The sequence below is a fragment of the Martes martes genome (assembly GCF_963455335.1).
Source record: "Martes martes genome assembly, chromosome: 4".
Taxonomy (NCBI): Eukaryota; Metazoa; Chordata; class Mammalia; order Carnivora; family Mustelidae; genus Martes; species Martes martes.
In genome coordinates, this window is record NC_137891.1 from 154,248,527 (window position 1) to 154,270,244 (window position 21,718).

The 21,718-nt window shown below is 55.2% G+C and overlaps 1 protein-coding gene across 1 annotated transcript in view; it reads left to right on the top strand.

Moving 5' to 3' along the window:
* Positions 1-21,718, top strand: part of TRABD2B (TraB domain containing 2B) — a gene marked incomplete at its 5' end in the record, with an annotated part of 201,161 nt that overhangs the window by 164,025 nt on the left and 15,418 nt on the right. Inside the window, 2 exons of the mRNA XM_080801705.1 lie at positions 4,165-4,311; positions 10,610-10,784. Coding sequence (XP_080657831.1) covers positions 4,165-4,311; positions 10,610-10,784 — 322 coding nt within the window. The remainder of the gene's footprint in view (positions 1-4,164; positions 4,312-10,609; positions 10,785-21,718) is intronic.

Below are 21,718 nucleotides of genomic sequence, written 5' to 3' on the forward strand. Positions count from 1 at the left end.
TGGTGAGTACTATCTTTGCTCTAGGGTTGGGGTTTTTTAATCTATTAATTGGAGCTAATACTAGACTTACCTCAAAGTTGCTGTAAAGATTAAATAAATTAATATGAGCTTAGAAGATGTCTGACCCAGAGTAAGTGCTCCATAAACATGGGGACCCTAGTAATGAACCCATGAGGACCTCCTCATGAGTTGCAAAGGATGGCTAGGAGGTGGGAGGGGGCGGGGAAAGAGCATATAATTTGGTCACAGTCAGGTCACAGGCAGTCAACAGTTCGCCTCCCAAAATAGTTCCCAAAACTCTGCTCTCCAGCCGTGACCACTGAACAAAGAGGCAAGCTCCCTGCCCTTACCAAGCTCTCAGTCTACACAGGCAGGGAATGGAGACTCACCTGAGACAGACACTTTATGGGATAAGGGCCAAGACTGGGGCAGGAAGTGGGGAGGGTCTGTGGAAGGCACCAAACCTTGCCTGGGGGTCGTGGGAGTCCAGAATGATCGGTGTGAGTTTCTGTCCAAGCCCCACCACACTGGGAATGTCTCTTAAATGATCTGCTCTCAGTTTTCTGTAATATGCTAATAATAAATACTCTGTTGCTATTGTGGGCTGTTTCACAAGGCTGCAAAAGGAAGACAGGTGTGGTAACGTGTGTGGGATGAACTTGGGCCATGCCAGTGAACATCCCAAAATCCAGCCCCAATCTGTGGCACCACAAAGGGTCCTGGCCTGAGCATCACGCTTGGCTTTGAGTCTGCTCTGCCCCCAGCTTCCCTGTGTGGGCTTGGGTGAACTCTCTTTTGACAACTTTGGGCCCCTCTCTCCTTTCTTCTTCTCTATGATGGCACAGGATGAGATCGTGGTTCTCAAACTGGGCTCCGGGAGACCCATGGGTTCCACAAAAAAACCAGGGGAGCCTCTGTTGCAGGAGGACGTTGAGCCTCTAGGACTTCAGGCTCTAGTTGTCTCCTCACATCAATTGGGAAAAGTTCCACTTTTATCTACTCCACATAGTGAGTTCCAAGTAAGTTTCCTTTGGAAAACAGTAACAATAAAAAAGGATTCTATGGCCAAAAAAAAGATTTAAAAAACCGCTGGAGCAGATGACCTACAGGGGCCCTTCCAGTTCCAATCTGGGAAGGTTCAAATCTATTTTCTTCCAAGTTTTATTTACCAAGCATTCCTCCAGCTCTCACTCCACGCCAGGACTGTTCTTAGCACCCTATAGACGGTGGTAATGTGCTTAACTCATTGGAACACATCCACGCTCCACGAAAGCCACAGGACTGTGGAAGTGACTCCATGGGTGTAGGGGGGTCCAGGGGAGCCATTTTCCCTCCAGCCAGGGCTTCTGGGCACCTGAATGGATGACCTCACCCCAGGCAGGTGTGTGCCGGGGTGGGGCGTGGTTGCGGGAGCCCGTGGATCCCAGCCCCGCAAGCAAGTGGCGCCTTCTAGCCTGACGCGGACGCTTTCATGCGAGGCCTGTCCGATGTGAAAGGAAGTGCCTGTTGCCTTAGTGAAGTGCACAGCAACAGGGCCACTGCCTCCTGCAATGGGTCCCAGCCACCAGGCTGCCATTGACACCCTGCACCAGGTGGCCGCAGATTGAATGTCAGGGCGCTCGCCAGAGCCCGGGAAAGGCCCGGAGGTGGGGACTGATCTCATCCCCAGCCAGCTCATGACGGGGAGCAACCTGGGCGGCTGCATGCCAGCGCTATCCGGCTCTCCACCTGCCAGAATCGGAAGTGGGAGGGGGCAGACGGAGGGGATCTCTCCAGCACGCTTGGCCCCGTTGCCCACTTCAGTACGTTGTGTACCTTATTACATGAGCTTTTCTGGTCAGATCGCGTGTTCTGGAACGAGGTGGCTGACGTCCCTGGTGGGAGCTTCTGCCCCGTGGTAGCAGCAGCCCCCAGTTGCAGTTAGAGTGCCAAAGTTCCAGGGTCTCATCGAGGGACTTACTGAGTAGCCTTGAAATAGGAAGCTATGGACCACAGCAGGGGGCACTAGGTGGCACTAAGGTGCTAGGGAAAGGACGGAGCGACATCCTCTCCTTAACAGGCCCAGTGCTGAGAGCTGCAGACACAAAACGAGTAGGATGCAAGTCCTGTCTTCCAGAAGCTCAGAGCCTAGTGGGAGAGCCAGGGAGCTGAACCGCAGGCACCACCTCATGTTCGCGCTGGGTTGGGGGACAGAAGCGTGGCAGATCGCTTGTCCATCGCCGCAGCGGGCTGGGCGGCTCCGGCACTGGGCGTCGGCTCAGGTGTGCGGGCCCTACTCGCGTTGTCCGGGAGCCGGCTATCTGTCGGCTGGACTGGGATGGCCTCGGTGGGACAACTGAGGCAGTTGGGCTCTGCCTATCCCCTAGTGGGTTGGCATGGGTTGCTGTCAGAGCCGTGGAGCTGCAAGAGACGGCGGCAGCCACTGGTGCTTTCCAGTCCTCTGTATGTCCTGGTTGCTTATATCCAGAGTCCCATGTCACAGTGTCAGGATGGGAGGGAGCCAAAGAGCTCCGTGGCCAAGGGCATGAATACACAGACAGGAGCCACTGTTGTGTCAGTGGAGACTGTGGGGGCCTCCAGGAGGGGACTGACTCGGCCCCCAGGCTGTCAGAGAAGCTTTCCTGAGAAGACATTTGAGCAGAGCCTGGAAGGCCAAGTCTGGATTTGCAAGTGGAGAGCAGAGGCAGGAGGCTGTCGTGCACAGAGAACAGCATATAAGGTGCCATGAGACACGAGAGTGCTGAGTAGCTGGGTGTTTGGAAACGCATGGGCTGAGTAGGAAGCAAGGTCCTCGACCACAGCAGGGTCCGGGTCACTGCCTGGCAGGCTCTGCTGAGAAACTAGAAACTCCTGCTGAGGGCAGGAGGCCCCTGTGAAAGTTTTGAAGGAAAAAAAAAAAAAGAGGGTGGGGGAGAGACAATCAGATTTGTGCTTTCAAAAGGTGACTGTGGCAGACGACTGTGGGATGGAGGGGAGGGGGAGGGGTCTGCAGGGAGGAGGATGGATTGCACTGGGCCCAGTGGGGGATGCTGGGGTCTGAACTGGTGAGGTGACAGGCCCGGGACCGTGGTCCGAGGTGACAGATAATGGGTAAACAGCATGCTCGAGGCCTGAGGACTGGAGGACCGGTTGGGGCTGGGCGACAGCAAGGACAGGCAGCTTGAGACCACCTCTGGACCTTCTGTCCAGGAACTGCAGCAGCTTTTCCCTACACCTGTGCTAAAGAACCCAGATCATGGTCACACTCCTCCCTTTTTTGGCCAGAGGGGTCGGGGATACACTGTCACATGAAGCTAGTTCCAGTCCCTTCCTCAGATTCTCCATCTAAAAATGGGACATTTGAGATCGTCTCTTGGAGCCTTGGGCAGGCCATGTTCCATCAGAGCGTGGTCCTCATGGCAGAAGCAGTCAGACCCCTAATGTCGTTCCTAGGAAGCCTGTGAAAACTACGCATCCTGGGCTCCCCCTCGGAGATGCCAGTTCCAGGCATGGGGACTGGGCAACTGATATCTTTGTCTGGTGCTCCTTGTGTTCCTGACGCCAGGCCAGTCTAGCTAGGCTGCAGCTGTGTCCCCAGAGCTCCGTATAGCAGGCCAGAGCTCAAGGAGCTTCAATGCCAGCATGGGTCAGATTCAGAGAAGCCTGGCTCCTTGGGCCTTTGCCTGGAGTGGGGATGACTTCTGGAAGAAGTGGCCTTTGGGTGGGTCCCTGACATCTAAGTCGGTTTCCTGTTTGTTTTGTTCATGTGTTTGTCTTGCGTTGTTTGCCCGCCCTTGATTACCACATTACTCTGTTCTCATTCTAGAACTTTCCTAAGCACAAGAATAAGAAAAATCTAGTTGAAAGACAAACACACCCATCATTCCAAACCCCAGACACAGCTAGGTTCTCATTTTGCCCCATCAATAGATAAGATGTTGACAGCCAGAGCAGAAGCTGGGACCAGTGTGGGCAAAGGGCTGGGGATGAGAACATGCTGAACATGTCCAGAGGCCCGGGGAAGAGTTTAGGCTGCACCTGCCAGTGCCGGGCCCCACACACCTTCCCTGTTTCAGGGCCTGTTGCCCCAAAGTCCAGAGCGAGGAGGGCTGGGCCTGGAGGTGTTGGGGCCCCTGACCTGATCTAGAATGAAAGCCCTTATTCTTCTGTCTTTCTTCTGTGTAGGTGCTGTTTGCCCTGAACCAGACTCTGCTGCAGCATGAGAGCGTGCGGGCGGGGAGCCTACAGGCGCCCTACACCACAGAGGACCTCATCAAACACTACAACTGTGGGGATCTCAATGCTGTCATCTTCAACCACGACACATCCCAGGTGACGCTCCCCTCCTCCCACCCAGATAGCCGTTAGGTCCCCAGTTCTGAAGGCCTGGCCCATATGAACTCACTTAGCATGTATTAGACACCTACTGTGTGCCGGGTGCAGGCAGCGTCTCTCTGCCGTGATAAGCAGGACTGATAAGTATTCCATTTTACAGATGGGGACACTGAGGCTCAAAGAAGCAAAGAGACTTGCCCAAGCCCACACGGCCCTTAACTGTCGAGTTTGCAAGTTACCAAGAGCAGCGCTCAAGTCTGGCATGTGCAGTAGAAGCTTAGCCTTGTAAGAGCAGGGAGGCCTTTGAGAAGTTCAGTTCAGCATCCGGGGAGATTAGAGGCCAGGGGAAGCAAGTTCACTGTGAGCGATTGGGCTTGAGTCCAGCTGGGGGCGTTCTGCCTTGAGTCAAGCCCTAGAGGAGAGATTTACCTATAAGGGGGTACAGAGTGTGAGAAGCACCCCACAAGGCTGAACGTGACTTCACCAGGCATCCACACGGCCCTCAGCACTCAAGGCCTTCTGTGTCCTGCCCTCTGCTGGCCTTGTCCCAGCCCAGGCGCCCCAGCCCGTAGACCTTGTTCCACGAACCAGTGCCCCGTGCCATCTGCCCGCTGAGGCCCCTGAGCCTCTGTTCAGGCTCCTCCTTCCTCCTTTCCTCCTGCTGGGCCATGGTCCATTGTTACTTCCTCCAAGAAGCCCTCCCTGACCCCTGGATGGGGTTAGCTATTCTCCCAGGCCCCTCGAGGCCCCCTGTGCCTTCTGTGGTGCTTGCTTAACCACTCTTTCAAGAGCAGTTCCTTGCTAGAGACAGTGCAGTGGCTCCCCATTTTTCTCCATGTAAAAGCCAGAGTCTCTGTAATGACCTGTGTGGGCCCTGGGGCTTCCCCCCCACCCCCACCCCATGCCCTCAGCTCTCCCCTTACACACCGCTCAAGCTCTGTGGGCCTCCGGGCTGTTCCATGGGCCCCCTTGGCATGCTTCGCCTTTCCCTTTCCCCAAGTATCATCCTGGCTCATCCCCCCATCTTAACTCAGACATCATCATCTCAGCAAGGTGGGCCCCAACTCCCTGATCTAGAATTGCTGCCTGGCCCCCGCTCCCACACTCTCACCCTCTTTACTATGCTCCACTGCCCCCCCTCCGAAGGTCTTTGTTGTCTTCTCACCAACTTACATATTTTGATTCACTGATAAGTGATTATTTATTGTTTGTCTCCCCACTCCAGCGTCAGCTCCCTGAGGCCAGGAATTTGCATCTGTTTGGGCCACCAGTATATTCTCCTTCACTAGGCCAGTGCCTGGCACAGGGCAGGACTCAGCAAACAGCTGCTGAATGAATGAATGAAATTGTTTGTAAATAGCAGGCCCAGTGCTATGAAAAGGGATATTGGGCGGTGGGGGGCAGGGCAGCCAGAGAGAGCTGCCCTCATGGGACGGGCAAGAGAGAAGGGGACATTCCATATGGCACCCAAGCGTGATCCTTGCTCCAAGGGAGGGAAGAGGGTGCCACTGGAGCCTGTGGCAGGAGCGAGAGTTTAGATGGACTCAGGGTAAGAAGGAAGGATGCCTGCAAGGTGAGAGCTCAGGGAAGAACCTAACTTGGCCATGGGGAGGAGGTAGAGGAATGTTCCAGCAGAGGCGAGACAGAGCAGGAGCAGGGGTGTGAGTTTGGGCTGGAGGTGTAGCGGGGACCGGCCGAGAGGTTCTATGTGCACATGCCACCCTCTAGAGCCAGAGCTCCCTGAAGCAAGGGTGTACCATGCTTCCCTTGGTCCCAAGGCCCAGTGCAGGGGTTGGCGCAGAGTGAGTGTCAGTGAACGGCTGTCCGGGGGAGCAAAGGTGGGTGTGTGTCATGCTCCGTGCAGTGGAGACAGTGAAAGGAAGGTTCCAGAGAGCCTGCAGAGGAGGCTCAGGACTCTGAGAGCTCTGATTCCCATCTGCGTGTCCAAGAGCCCTGTGCCGGAGCCCCGCCCTGTGTCATTTGCCGGGATGGAGGCTGGCGAGTTCCGTGGCTGCGGGGACCTGGTCAGCACTCAGGGGGGTCTGAGCACGAAGTAGCTGGGCTGGGAGCAGGGGTGGGCAGGACAGGGCCCCGCTGCAGCCGTGGCTGACACGGAGCTGAGAGAGGGAAGAATGGGATGACCTCAGGAGATAGCAAGTTCAGATTTACTTTGAGCCTGTGTCCAGAACCACTGATTTGTCTCTGGCAGGTGAACTGCGTTGGGGGTCCCCTGGCAGTGCCTGTCCTTGAAGCAGGACAGGGGGTGCCGTTGGACTGGTCACTCAGGTTAGCATAGCAAACTGGGCGGCACTCCCCTGGACCCCTGGGTACACAGGCAGAGTCTAGCCCCCAAGGGAGGGGCTAGGCAGCCCTGCCCCCAGACACAGAAAAGCCTAGAGTTGGGGTAGCCAGGCTAAATCCAGGGCCATGGGCTGATGGAAAAGGGGTCCGGGTGACATGGGGCTGCCTCTGTTGCGGGAGGCCCCAAAAGCTGTGGGGAGCTGAGGACACACAGTCTGTAAGGGGGCAGTCACCGCCTGTAGGTAGGGAGGAAGTGGTGTTGGAGCAAGGCTCGAGAATGGAGTCTACCAGGCGGGGCCGAAGGGAGGGGCTGGCTGCCTGATCAGGTGGTGGGGGTGGAAAGTGGAGGGTCCTGAGGAACCATCTGCAGAACAGGGGGCAGATCATAGGGGACAGGGGGTGAAAATGCCTGCTGAGGGGCAGAAGCCCTGGAGTTCAAGTGGGAGAGGGATGTGGTCGGAAAGATGCCGCTGGCCACCATGCAGAGGATGGTCCAATGGTCTCTAGAGGCTGGGGCAGGACGGGGGCAAGGCCCGGGGTGGGGGACAGGCACTGGCTGCATCTCAATCTTGATCTCCCTTGCCTTCCCACCCCACCATCTCACCTTCAGAAACAGCTCATGCCCCAACCACCCACAGCTCCCAGGTCATTTGCACCATCGATGCCCCACAACCACAGAGTGACGCAAAGGAAGCCTGTCTGAGCCACCAGCCTATGTTAGGTGGCAAGCAGCCATACACTCATCACTTTGGAGAGTGAAAGGTCAAATACAATTAAGGGTCAGAATAATTACCAGGCATGGGGAGTCTACCTTAGCCACGAAACCAGATCATCCGGGACCAAGCCAGACACACAGTTATCCGGGAGGTGCCTCTTCCCCATGCCCACACCCCTTTCAAAGCATAGATCCCACAGTGACTCCCTCACTGGGTTGTGAGCCTCTTCCAGGGAAACAGATCCCATCTGAGGGTGCTCTGGGACCCCTAGCCTGACACACGGCTAGACCTGTGGAAGTTCGTGGAAGGTGTTTGTTGGATGGATGGACTGAAGAGAAAGGATGAGGCCCTTGAGGTCAGTGACGTCAGTAGACCTGAGCACTTGACCACCACACCTGACCCTGTCCTGGTTGTGGGCCAGGGGAGCCTACAATGGAGTCACTCCCCACGGCCCCACCCCAGCCCTGCCTGGCCTGTCTATCTCATCCTCCCACCTCGGACTCATGACTCTAGGAGACCCCAGGGACCTGACATGTCCTCTTCAAAATTCTATGGTGTATCCTGCACTTAAACGTGTCACGGGAGATTTAAGGCTCCTGACAAGTCTAATGACATCATTAATTTGTTTCCCTCCCAGCCCGGGCACAAACCCAAGTCCCATCCTTGGCATGGAGCCAGGGCCCATCAGCATGAAACATGCAGAGAATGTCAGCCAGCTGCCGGGCAGTCCCAGAAACCCCAGTGGCTAGCCTAACTCCTTCGTGGCTTTGACATTGAACTTTCTGGTTCTTGTCCTTGTGCAATTTTTTTAGCTCCCTAAGGAATGAATGGAGATTCATCTTTTCACAAATGCACATTCATGGTCAGGAAGCAGAGGAGGAAGAGCCTCTGCCGGGACCCTTGGCAGAAGGGAAGGAAAGCAGGATGCTTCCTTCATGGCTCTCTGATGATTCTGAAGGCTTCTATTTGTCATCTCTGTCTCTACCCCCTGCCCAAGGCCACCCTTCACTGTAGCCTCTGCCATCATAGGGGGAAAAAATGATGAAGCCAGCTCCATCCCCCAGGCTCGTTGTACAAAGCTGACATTCAGTCAAGACTTTCTTTGTGCTCTGCACTGTGCTAATAAGCACTTTCCAAAACTGAGCTTATTTAATTCCTACAACAACATAGATTACTCCCATGGTACCAATTTGGACATGGAGTCTCAGATGGCACAAGTAACTTGCTAGTTCTAGAGAGGCAACCCAACTGGTAAGTGGCAAAAGAAGGATCCCATCCCAAGTTACCCTGGCTGTCTGATGCCAGGACCTGCCTTCATCACCACCTACTGCCTCTTGGCTCGTTCCTTCATGCATTCATTCACTGATGGAACAAATGTTTATTTCCTGGTACAACATCATCCCACATTCTCTCCCATACCTGAGGAACAGAGAGGGCCGTGCTTCCGGAAATAACCCTTCTGAGCCACAACTCTTCCCCCATTCAGGAGTCTTTCCTGGAGCTGCATCATGTCCAAATGTGGCCTGCTTTGTCAAGGCTGCCAATCATCCCTTCCATTATTGGCGGAAGGGGTAAGAAGAGTGCCATTCCTTCATTTATCCATTTGCCCAGCGCCGACTCTGATGGGGTACCAATCTCTGATTGAATACTGGCAGGGCTGCTGCATACAGCTGTGCAGGTTGTGCACTGAGTAAGTTTAGGTTTCATCAGTTGTATCATGGCCTTGTCTTCCCAGAACAGTGAATCAGGCCCTTATGGCAGAGAAGTCCCTCCCCTCCCACTCTGGGGAGCATCCTGGTGCTTGGCCAGTAGATATCAGAGACAGATGTCCCAGCAGATATCAGAGACAGATGTCCAGGCCCTGTCCAAATCCTTGAAGCTTCAGCCTCTGCTGACATCTCCATTTTCCTCAGAAGGAGTGTTGACAACTTGTCAGTGGCTCTAAAAGCCATGTGGCCGGGCCTCATGACCCTTGGGGGCTAATCCCTACAGGACTTTAGTCTCGTCATGCCAGACTATCCACCTAGCTAGCCCATCAGGCAGCGAGGCCTTGTGTTCTGTGCATTAGCCTGAGTTGATGAAGAGAGAAATGGAAGAGGAGACTCCAGATGGAAGACATCCTGTGCACAAGAGCTTGGAAGGTGGAATGACAGTGAAGGGTTATGGGGAAATAGAGAAGATGTTCTGACTCATGCCTCATCTCCTCCATGGCCTGTGGCTTCTTCTCAGACCCCACCCACCACTGGAGGCCACAGTGCTGGGACACCTGGACCTGACCTCCAAGACAGGAAGACAAAACGCTGGGAATGGAGGAATCCAGGAGGAGGCAACACAGTGAGGAGGGAGAGCATGACTTTATGTTCAAGGTTCCAGAAATGTTTCTGGGCACCTACTGTGTGTCAGGCGCTGGGGGCCCGGGGGTGACAAGGGCTCTGTCCCTAGACTCAAAGAGCTCTCTGCCTAGTTCAGTAACAAGTCGGTGACACTTGCCCCCGGCCACAGAACTGGGTGTGGACAGTGGGTGCAGAGCTGATAAATGTGGAAAGTTCCAAGCCTGGTTGTGGAATAAATAGTCATTATGGGAGGCAGCGGTGGTCCTGGGTTTGACGTTTTTAAGAAGGGATAGAGGGACTTGGTTCTGCCCTGGGAATTCGTGGAGCTGGGGATGGAGAGATGGTGGTGGCCAGCCAGGGCTCAGACATTGGGGAAAACGGAGACTGCGACCTCTCCTATCATCTCTGTAGGGTGGGCAGGGCTAAACCTAGCCCATGATAGCACCCATCGTCTCACCTAATCCGCATTTTACACACGAGGAAACTAGAGCTCGGAAGAGTTAAGTAACTTGGCCAAAGTCACACAGCGTCAGAACCAGGCCTGAATCCAGGTCAGCCCAATCCTGTACCCTGTGGCCTTTCTTCTACACTGGGCAGCTCAGCTGACCTCCCCATCTACCTGCTGGCCCGAATTCCTTGCACACCGGGCTGGGTGCTAAAGGGAGGACAGTGAAGGAGCCAAGAGTCGTCTGGCCTCCTGGGCCTTCTGCATTCTGGAAGCGGAGGGTCACCAAGGCAGAGACACAGGAGTCATACCTCCTTGTGCTGCCACCTCACCAGCTGGGGGACTTTGCACACGTCTCTGGATCTTTCCACTCTCACTTTCTTCATTTGTATAGTCCATTCCAGGGCCCATTTAAGAAACGTAAGTGCCCCGCTCTGCCGGGCTGTGTGCCTCTGCCGTGCCCCGGGAGCACTGAGGGCACCTCTGTCTTGCCTTTGCAGCTGCCCAGCTTCATCAACACCACCCTCCCGCCGCACGAGCAGGTGACAGCCCAGGAGATCGACAGCTACTTCCGCCACGAGCTCATCTACAAGAGGAACGAGCGGATGGGGAAGAGGGTCATGGCGCTTCTGCAGGAGAATGAAGATAAGATCTGCTTCTTCGCCTTCGGAGCAGGTGTGGGCCCGAGTGGGGGAGGAATGATTTGCAGAATCTGTAAGGGCAGGGAGATGTCGTAGACTGTCTCCTGACCTCTCCTTCCTGAGGGAAAGTATGGAAGACCAGAATGGAGCAGGAGAAGCCACGCAGCCCACTTCTCCTGTGTCTTGCCAAGGGTTCTTCCATAATAGGCCCCGTGGGCAAGAAGGGTCACCCTGCCAGGGCCAGGACAGCTTTTGGGGCCCCTTCGTGCCCCAAGACGCCATGCTAAGAGCCCATCCTGCAGAGCCAGGGCCAAGCCTGGGAGTGCCACGGGGCCCAGTGGGGAGAGGTGGGCTCCAGCACCCCATGGCCCGGCTCCACGGCCTGGTCCAGCCCCCTCTGGGTTGTGTGACCTTGGCACAGTACCATCAAGGGCGCAAGCCCCTCTTCTATGAGTGGACAGTGATAGCAATGACTACGTGATGAACTAAAAATCTCTTTCCTGTGGAAGATTTACAAAGATTAGTGGTAATGTTTCAATAACGTAGTAGCAAGAACTCAGAACCGCAGCTGGCTTCACCGTCACCGCCAGCATCAGGACAGGTAATAGACCCTTCATCATCCCACCATGGGCCGTGAGCTTGATACTTCTCCTGGGGGCCCTAGCCTTTGTGCAAAGGGAAGTCAGGTTCAGGTACAAGGCTTGCTGCTCCCCCCGACCCCATCTCCCCTTTCCTCCTCTCCCTCAATCCTTCCTTGCTTGTGACTGTCTCCTGTGATGACAGCAATGTCTATGATGGGACCAGTGGATGGCATTTGCCTCCTTTATCAGTCAGCTTTGGCTCCAGAGCCACAGGATAGAAATGTCTGTCTTGCTTACGTGGGCGTAAACTGCCTCCTGCTGCGTGACAGTGAAGGGGGCAGGACCATGTCTGGGGGGAGGGGGGTGGTGAGCCCTCACGGCTGCTGCCTCTCCGCCCTTCTTCCCTGGCCCCTGGCCTGCGCTGCATCTGCCCGCTCCGGCCATGCATCCCTGTAGCCCGGGTCGGTCCTGATTCTGCCGTGGCAGGTCTGCCTCCCCAGCCCCACCATTCAACTCAGTACACGTCAAGGGGAGAGCCAGGGTCCTTTGACTGTGCCTGTGCTCCCTCTCTGTGGTCCTTAGCACGGGGGGGTTTTGTGGGACAGCGCCTGTGAGGCACACCTGCAACTGGACAGAACCAGTCCTGGCTCGCGGTGGAGCACGACCATGACCTGTTGTGGCCTGTGGCCGGTCTCTTCCCCTCTGACAGCCTTAGTGAACTCATCTGAACAGAAGGATTCAGAAAGCACGGGGGCCATTGGTGATTCCAAGAGCTATCTGAACAGTTTTCAGAGAATAGAGGGGTTCCTGTAAGGGGTGTCTGAAGAAGCCAGCAGGAGCAGGACCTTGACTGACCACGTGGAGAGGGCAAGGCCACCCTCCAGGTGCAGGATACCTACTGGGAACCTGGCATGAGTCAGGACAGCTTTGGGGATTGGGAGGGGAGTAAGTACACCCCAACACACCCTGTCACCATCCAGCTGCCCTCTAGTCCTCCCTCCGTGGGCATCTGGGCTGTGCTCCTGCCTGGAATGGTCCCCCACTGACTAAAAAAGGAAGCCATTCTGAGCCCAGCCAGCCTTCTGGCTTCTCTCCAAGTGTAGGAGGGGCCCCGGTGAGCCTGATCCCTGAGGGAGGCCAGTTAGAGATCCAGCATTCCACATGGCCCACCTGAGTGCTAGGACCTCCTGCCCCAGCTATCCCACGCCCCAAGACCAGAGCCACCCAGGGTCTGAGCCTGGCCCTTTCCTGTGATTGAAGGAACAGAGGGCTTGGAGATGAAAATCACAGCAATGCGGGCAGTCTTGGGCACTGGTCTGCTTCTGAAACCCAAGTCCACAGAGACACAAATGTGCCCTCAAGCACTCGGCCAGCACGCAGCCACCATGCCCATTTCTAGTTTCTTCCCCATCTCTGCAAACCAGCTGGCCCCTGGATGGTCCTGTGGACAGGCCACTAAAAAGACTCATATCCATCCACTCTGTCCATCCCCATCACCACTGTCCCAGGCCAAGCCTCCATCAGCTCCAGGCTCCTGGCTCCAGCTCCGCCTTCGCTGCCTCCAGGCTGCTCCCCCCATAGCAGAGCCAGCGGCTGCTGCTGGCTCTGGCTCCCACCCCGCCTCGAGCTCCCGGAGGGCCCCCACCACGTGATCACTCTGGGGTTTCAGTAGCATGCAACAGGTTTCAAGCTTGATGAGCGTGTAAAAGAATGAATGAGGGAAGGAATGAGCACATGAATGAACGTTGACCAGATCCTTCCCTCCTGGTCTCATCTGGGCCCGGTGGACACGAGAGCCGTAAAGTCAGGCTCTCAGAGGCCTGCTGTCCAAGGATAAGCCCACGTGCAGATCTTGCTGGCAGCTGCCCCCTGGAGGCTCAGCCTCTTCTGAGACAATGGACCGAGAATTTAAAGGCTGGAGGTAACGTCCGAGCTCAAGCCTGCCCACCTCGTCAGAGCCCCAGACTGACGGAGGGCCCTACAGACCAAGATCTGGGTGAACCTCACAGCAAGTCAGGGAGACAGCCAGGACTGGACCCCGGGCCCGGGAACTACGCGCCAGGAGCTCTGTTCTCTTGTGCAGTCAGGGAGCCCGCTGTACAGACCTGTATTGGTGTGGAACATGCCCACACATAATCCGTAGCGAGGAAAATCCACGCCCACCTCGCTGCCTTCTTATGGCCATAACTCCCGAGCCCCACACCCTAGGGCAAGGCTGACTGCCGGGCAGGCCGGGCCCCAGCACTCAGGCGGCGTGCCACCTGCAGACGGCGGGCAGACACAGTCCGTCTGCTCTACATGCTCCTTTCTGGGCACCTCTGCGGTCCCATCTCAGGCCTTCCTCAGCCCACCTCTGCTCCAGAATCCCCTCCTGGAAGCCCCCAGGCGCAGACTGGGGTCTCCAGAGCTGATGGCAGTTGGCCACCCCCTCTCCCTTCTGCTCCAGAGACATTCAGTATAAAGAATAAGAGGTTTGGTGTGGGGAGGCTTGGGGGTAAAGGGGGGCTCTACCATTGTAGACACCAGGAAAGCCATTTCCTCTCTAAGGGCCTCAGTCTCTCAAGTGCAAAATGGGGATAATACACCTGCCTTGCCAGACTGTGCTAAATATGTTCACTTTAGATCACAGGGTTAACATTCTCTATGGCATTTGGGGGGCGGTCTTTATAATAAAACTCCTACTGTGTGCCAGCCCCCCTCCAGGCTCTGACGTTATATTCCCTTTATGATCTTCACAGTAACACCGTGAGATAGGCCTTATCATACTCATTTTGCAAATGAAAACTAAATCCCAGAGAGGAAGAATGGCTCCCTCCAGGCCATGCATGCAGACCTTCAACTTGAACCCTGGCTTCTAGGGTCACAGTCCCAGCCATTTCAGAAATGTGGACGGTTTTGTGGGAAGGGTATCCTTGTATCTGACCCACCCCACAGAAGAGCGGTCTCCTTGGTGTTGGTGATGTTTCTGTAGCAAGGTACCATCTGACCTCTTGGAGAGGTTACTCTGTGGCAACTGGGGTGTGAACATGTGTGACAATTCTGACCAGGCCTGGGTGACATCTAGGGGCCCAGATGGAAGCCCTGCCTCTCCAGGAGGTGTCTGTGGTCAGTGTGGAAACCCAGATGTTCTAGAATGACCTAAGCCACTGCCATGGGGAGGAATGCCAGCCCAGGGGGAGGGAAGGCCTGATTCTCGACTATCAGGCTAAAGGTCAAGCTGAACTTGCTGGGCCCCCACAGATCTCATGCAGGTTCTTAGATTTCTTGGGTTTCTTCTACTCCGTAAATAACTTAGAAAAAATAAGTACTAGGTGGTAAGTTTTTATTAACTATATTTATTCAATTTACAGGCTTAGGTGGTAAGTTTTTATTAACTATATTTATTCAATTTACAGGCTTATCTAAACTAAAATGATCTTCTTTCTACCATGTTGGAAGTTGAACATTTTTTGCTTTAAAAAACAAAACAAAACAAAATGTTGGTGATACAAGGCAAAGGGAGCTCTCAGAGCCTTTACTTGGCAAAAGAAAAAACTGGTAACTATATTGTTCCCCTACGCACCCTGCTTTTCTTACAGTGGGACAGAATGGAGCATGTCTGAAACATGATGTAAAGAATGCCATAGGAGCGCTGAGGCTGCTCAGTGAGGAAAATTACTAACCCAGGCTTCTGAGATGGCAAGAAGGTTGGGATCAGAGCTCAAGTAGAGGGTCTGGCCCTGGGTAGAGAAGGGCATTTCCTCACCTGTAATCAAAGGAGGGAGGAGGCCAGCAGATGGGTGATTTGCTAGTGGAAAAGTCACCTGATGGCTTTCTAATCAGAGCTCCTCTCTAGAGAGGGTAAAGGCATCTGCAGAGAAAGAGGAAGCAAGTGGAAAGTTCTTGGTTTAAAGAGAGAGTATTGGGCCTAAATGCAAATGAGACTGGCCATAAGGAGTGGCATGGACAGGAAGTTAAACAGACGAAATCGCCCAGAATCAAGTTCATTCCCTTTAGTCACACGGTACCTCCTGGGCCCCGGGCCCCAGAGGGATAGGGAGGTCTCAGTCCTAAGCAATAAAAGAAGATTACAATGTTGTCCCTAGCGCCAGGGAACTGGGCCTTCTTGAGATCTGTTAATTTATCAGCTAATCCCGGAACCTGGAATGGATCGAGTAACATAGGAGCTGGCAGAGCTGGGTTGGAGATACAAACCAGACTCAAAGGTGGACCAGATAACCACTAGAGCCTGCTCATTTCAAACTCTGGAGCCAGTGCTTACCGTACATTCCAGAACCCTGAAGGGCTATAATCTGAATATGGTTCTACCTACTGGCCTTCCAAAGCCCTTCGACACCCCACATCCTCTCATTCCAGCCTTCTCACGTTCTAGTAGAGTTTGCCTCAGTCTCTCCTGGATTCATGGTAGGGTTTTGGAGCTAAGAGCTTCCAGCCCATGGAGAGCCCTCCCTGAGGGCTGCGACCACCTGTCCCCACGAGCCGCGGAAGTCCCTTCGGCAGAAAGCGTGCTCAGGCAGGCGGTGTGAGCTGCAGAGACTTTGGTGCTGCGGCTGCTGCCTGAGTGCCCGCCCTCCCGACCCCCCGCCAGCCTCTCTCTCTCCCCAGCCCAAGCGCCACAAGCCCACACTCAGCAGCACGCTGCGAGGCCAGAACACAGAAGCGGAGTGGTGGAGCAGGCCCCAGCTCGAGAGCAGGGCTAGAAGCCCAGCGTCCCGGAACACCAGTAATATCTTTCTTGTGAATAACAGCAGCCGCAGCTCCCTACAAGGGGCACCATCCTGCTTGAAGGACATTGATAGGACCTTTATGTCCTCCATTCCCTTTGGAGGGAGACAGGATGGTATTTATTATTCCATTGGGCAGACAGGTAAATCGAGGTACAGATGGGAAGTGAGAGACACAGACCTGGAATGAATTGATGGTCACGCTGATAGGCCATTCCTATTGATGGCCAGTCCCCGCCCTGCCCAGAAAAGATCCAACTGCTGCTTGGCTGTCTGTTCCGAAGGCTATGCCCCTCTCCTCTCCTGCCTGGTCTTCCCACCAACTCCTCTCTAGGCTCCCACAGCCCTGTAGGATTTCCTTATCACAGCCTGGCTTGTGCCGAGCTCCTTTGTCATCTCCCTGTCTAGGAGGGAAGGTAAGACAGAGAAGGCTTCCCAGAGGAGGTAAGAACCAGGTAAAATTTTCCTGATGCTGGTCCAGCTGCATCATCCCCACAGTCCTCAGGACAATACCCACAGCCGCCTCCCTCCCGCCGGGGTTCTCCTCTCTGCAGCCTCGGGAACAGAGCTCATGGCTGAGCACAGAAGAACAGCCACGTCCCCTGGAGGGCCTCCTTCACCTTGGAAATGAGGGACGCTGCAAACAGGCAGCACACACCCAGCCGTTTTCTCCTCACACAGGGGCACGCCCATGGCCTGCCACACTCCCCACGCTGGAACATGAGGCCACAGCATCCGGAAGTGTTTCAGAATTTCCAACGGCTCTTCAAAGGGCGCTGCTCCCCACCACGCTCACATCTGGCAGCTGGCACGCCTGCTCCGGGCTGTGATCCTTGGCCAGAGTCGCCCTTCCTGTTTCAGCCCAGAGCAGCCAGCCAGCCAGAGGAACATCCATCTGCTAGCTCGTCCCTCACGGGAGCCACTCCTGCCCTCTGTGATGGGGGAGAGGAAGGAATGGAGGACGCATGCCCCAGGCTGGATCTGTCAGGGAGCCAGGGTTCATGGAACATCGGCCACAGGCTCGGCACTCTTGCGGGGCCGCATAGGGAAGGCAGGAGAAGAAAGTGGCCTCCTTAAGAGCACGGGCTTTGGAGCCAGACTGATTGACCTAGAAACCTAGCGCTTCTCCTTAGAGGAGGTGGCCCGGGCAGACCAGGTGCTTCACTTCCTGACATCAGATTTCTCCTCCCGAAAATGAGCCTGAGAGTCAGGGGGCTGGTCCTTGGACTGCTCAGTGCCTGGGGCAGTGCCGTCTCTGGATAAATGGGAGCCCTCGGTGTTATTAATGCTTCTGAGTCCTGGCCTCTCAGAGCCCGTAGTCCCCCAAGGACAGGACTCCCCTGACCCAGGAGAGAGCAGGGCCATCCAGAGAGAAGGAGGAGGCAGAGGGGCAGAGGAGGCAGCCATCTCCATCCTCCAAGGACTCAGATGAACACTGTGCAGAGACCCCCAGAGCCGGCTCAGCTCCAATCAACGGTGAGGCTCAGGAGCAGGTTGGCCAGCAGGGAGCTCTCCTGGGTCCCAGCTGCTACCTTGGTCACAATGAGTCCCAGACTGGGCACCACCCCCTGCAGCCACAGAACCCCTCACAGGCTCCGTCTCTGGGGCTCTCCCCCAGGGCCTCACCGTGACCTCAAACCACTGTGCACAGTGTTTGCTTGGGTCTAGAGTGGTGTCAGAGCCCAGGAGGAAAGGCCGCCTTGTCTGACCCATCTCAGGACCCCCAGGGCCTGGCATGTGCCTGACATGTAGGAGGTCCCTGAAAGGGCTTGTGGCTCCAGGCCCTCAGGGTAAAAACCTCCAGCACTTTTGCCCTCATGGATAGGGTGGGGTGCATGGAGGAGACTTCCTCACGTCTAAACAGGGTTAATTGAAAGACAATCTGCTCCAAAGAGAATGAAAAAGCTCAAACCCTGAGGATTTTAGAAGAACCAAGAGGATTGGTGTGGAGGGATGGGCCTGGTGGGGGATGGGGGGCATGCTTCTACAAGGACAGACACAACTGGGGAAGGTCGTGAATGGGACCCCAAACCGGGCGATTGTCAGACAGGTGTCAGAGGCCCAGAAGCAGCTCCAGCCCTAGAGGGAGGCTACGCTGTGCCCAGGGAGCCCCTGCCTCAGCAGCTGCCCCCAGAATTGCCCTTTAAACAGATGCACTCCAAGCCATGAACGGGCTCAGGCCAACCCCAGTTCTGCCGCCTTCTCTCTGTGTGACGCTGGGCAAGTTCTGCTGGCCTCAGAAACATCGCAATGAGGTCAAGTGACACTATAAATCAAAGTGTCCAGTTCTGCCTGAGTTCTGGAGAGATGGGAGGTGGGGTTGTTTTTCTTGGTATTTGTATCCATCCTCCCATTATTTAACAGCAAAGCTAAGCTGACCGGCTGAAGGCTCAGGGCTCTTTGTTTCTGATGTCCTGGGTTCCGGCAGCTTCCAAAGAAGAGCAGATGATAAAGGGGGCAGAATCGGGTTCCACCTGGATATGCCCAGCTCCCCGGAGGGTGTCTGAACCCCCTCTGAGCAGGCCTGACAAGCACTCAGTGACTCTTTACTTACATACCTCAGGGAGGGGGCCCTCACTCCCTCACAGAGCTGGACAGTTGTCTGAGAGAGTGTTTTTTGGGTCCCACTGAAACCTGGCCCCTTAGTCTTGTGCTGCCATGATCCAGAATCCCATAGCTTGCCCCACTTTCCTGACCCTCACTGTGTCCCACCTCCTCTTTCACTTCACATTCCAACAACCTGGAACCCTGGGTGGTGGGCTGCATGGCCACACTCTTCTTCCCTTTGTGCCCATGGAAGTGCTAAGTCCCGTCGTGAAGGCCCTTCCTTCAGCCCCATAGCCCCTGGCGGGGCTCCCTCACTGCAGGGCTCCCCCTGCCACATAAGGCTGTGCATGCCTGTCCCCCGAGCCCCGCCCCGGACTGCGATCTCCTCTGGGGTGGGGACCATGTGTCTCAGCTCCGGGACAAGACTGGGTGCAGGGGACACATCATCTCAGTCCTTCCTGAGCTAAAAACGCCCCCACCCTGCCCTGGCTGGCCCAGCAGGAGAAAGGAAACCCAATTCTGCCAGTTCCCCAGGCAGACCTTCCTTGGAAGATCAGAAGCCCCATGACACCCCCAGTTGTCCGTCCATCCCCAGGTCCCTCCATCCAGCCCTTCTGTCACACTTCCTCGGGAAAACAAACACCTTCGTCACTTGGCATCTGGCTGGCTAATCCTGGCAGCTGGATTAGCATTTGAAAGTTTCCCTTGCATTAATTTCAGACAGAACATAAATATGAGCTTGGGATCCCTCTTCCAGGAGGAGAAAACTGGAAACCCAGCGTGCTCACTGGAGAGAAAACATGTGTGCTGGCCGAGGGGAGCCTGTGTTACTTTGGAGCCATTGTGGGAACATCTGGTTCTCCCCCACTGCACGGCCCCCCCAACACTATCTTGAAATTACCCTGTTAATTGGCCCGTTCTTCTTGCTGAGCACTCACACACTTTTCTCTCCAATCTAGTGAACCCTGAAAGGACACACATTGCTGACAGTTCCCGGCCCCCCAAATGTGAACTCAGAATCCCTCACAGACGCTAAGACCTCAGAGCAAATGTACTAGAACGTGCAGCGAACTAGGACATGGCTGGATAGAAGTCAGAGCTTGGCCTTTTACCAGTTGTGTGATCTAGGGCAAGTCCTTTCCTCTCTCTGAGCTCTAGTTTCCACGTCTGTAAGCGGTGGGGTGCCTCAAAAGGTTGCCACAAGGCTGAAATGAAACGATGTTCGAGAAGAACCCAGGAGACTCACCGAGTATGAGTTTGTGCTTAGGTTATCCAGTGATGGACTCCTAGAGCTGGGAAGACCCAGGAGACCATGGAGGGCAACGGAGGCACAGAGAGGGGAAGGAAACTGCCTGAGGTCACACAGCCCGTTAGTTGCAGAGCCAGGTTTTCTGTCCTAACCCCACAACGGGGTTCTTTGCTCTGCTCTACCCTGCCTTCCCGTGTCGGGAGGCTACCAGGCTGGACCCAGCCGAGGGGTAGAGGCTAGATCCAGCCTACCCTCCATTTGCCGAGCCTGGTGCCCTGGCACAGGCCTGCTTATACCTGGAAGAAGGGGAGTCTTTTCTTTGCACTAAAACATGATGGGGCTGTGCCCACTGAGAGCAGGACGCCTTCCCTGTTTCTATATGAATGTCCTCTAAGTGGTACTCTGATTTGTGGGGTCCAGGAGACAATCACCAAATGAGCTCCACCATTTGTAAGACCTATAATCCTTCTGCCCCACAACCATGTATGTCTCCTCCTGGCTACAGGGGTCCCTTCTCCAGGAAGCTTTCCGTGATATCCTCAGTAGATGAGTCTCTCCACTGCCGTGCCCTGTGTTTTCATTTCTGGGTTCTTTTTCTCTTCTCTCCTTTCCTCTCTATCTCTGTCTCTTTATATCTCTGCCCTGTTTTTGTCTTTTTCTATCTCTTGCTTTCCATTTCAGTGTCTCTCCTTTTCTCTCTCTCCCTCCCACTGTCTCTAAGTCTCTTACAGCCTGTCTCCCAGCCCCTCTCTCCCCCTCTCAACTGTCTGTTTTCTCTCTGTTTCCTTGTGTCCTGGCCCTCTCCCCCTCTCCCGAGAGATACTCCTGGGAGTGTCTCTTTTCTCTCTCAGCCCCTCTGTTGTCTCCTCTCTGTCTCTGTCGCTCTGCGTGCCCCACCCCTCACTGTCCTGCCTCCCTTCCCTCCTCTCCTCATCCATGTAGCCTCAGCAGATGAAATGGGACCGGCCTTCCTGCAGAGAGCTGGCCAGGAAACAGCTGTCAGGGCTGGAAGGAGCAGCCGAGCAGTGGCCAGGAGACCCCAGGAGCCTGGGCAAGCCCGCAGGCTAAGCCCCAACACTGGGACCCCTTTGGAAACTTTCCACACCTTCCCTGCAGGTTTCAGGATGGGCGTGGTGATGTTTTCGGGATTTGTGACCTTGGAGGCAAGCCTAGGCCCTGTCTGCCAGCCTCCCGGGGACAGCATGCACCAAGCCCTGACTCGGGCTGGTGCGAGCTCCTGGGATTGGTGGAATCTGCAGGAGCATCACCAAGAGGCGGGGTGGGGGCTACAAGGGAAGGGGATCTGTGAGCTCAGGTCTCCTGGGGATAGGATGAGATCAGGGCAAGGATATGGAGTAACGGGTTTTGTCATTCATTCATTCAACAAACATTCATGAAGCCACCGATGTATGCCAGACTTGGGCTTAGCCCTGAGGCCAAGGATGACTCAGACGTGGCTCCTGCCCTCGAAAAACTCAGTCTCCTCTCAAATGGCTTGTTGAGAACGCATTCTGACAGGGGCATCTCTGGGGGTGGGGTGGGTGGGAAGATCATTCCAGCTGCAGAGAGAGAGCAAGGAATGCCATGTCTGCAGTGACTCAGGCAGAAGCTGATGGGGACCTGACCTGAGCTGGTCAAGCATGGATAGGATAGAGAAATCAGAGGGCCTCTGGTCACTCATTGGATGAGGAGGGCGAGGAAAAATCAAGCCAGAGCCCATCTGAGTTGGATAACAGAGCTCAGTTGTTATCATTGATAACATCCCAGGAGGGGAGGGTGAGCTGGGTTTTGTAGGCTCTGGAGGCTGTCAGGTACAGACGTCCAGTAGGCTGCAGGACAGACAGGTCTGGGCGAGGACAGTAGTTCC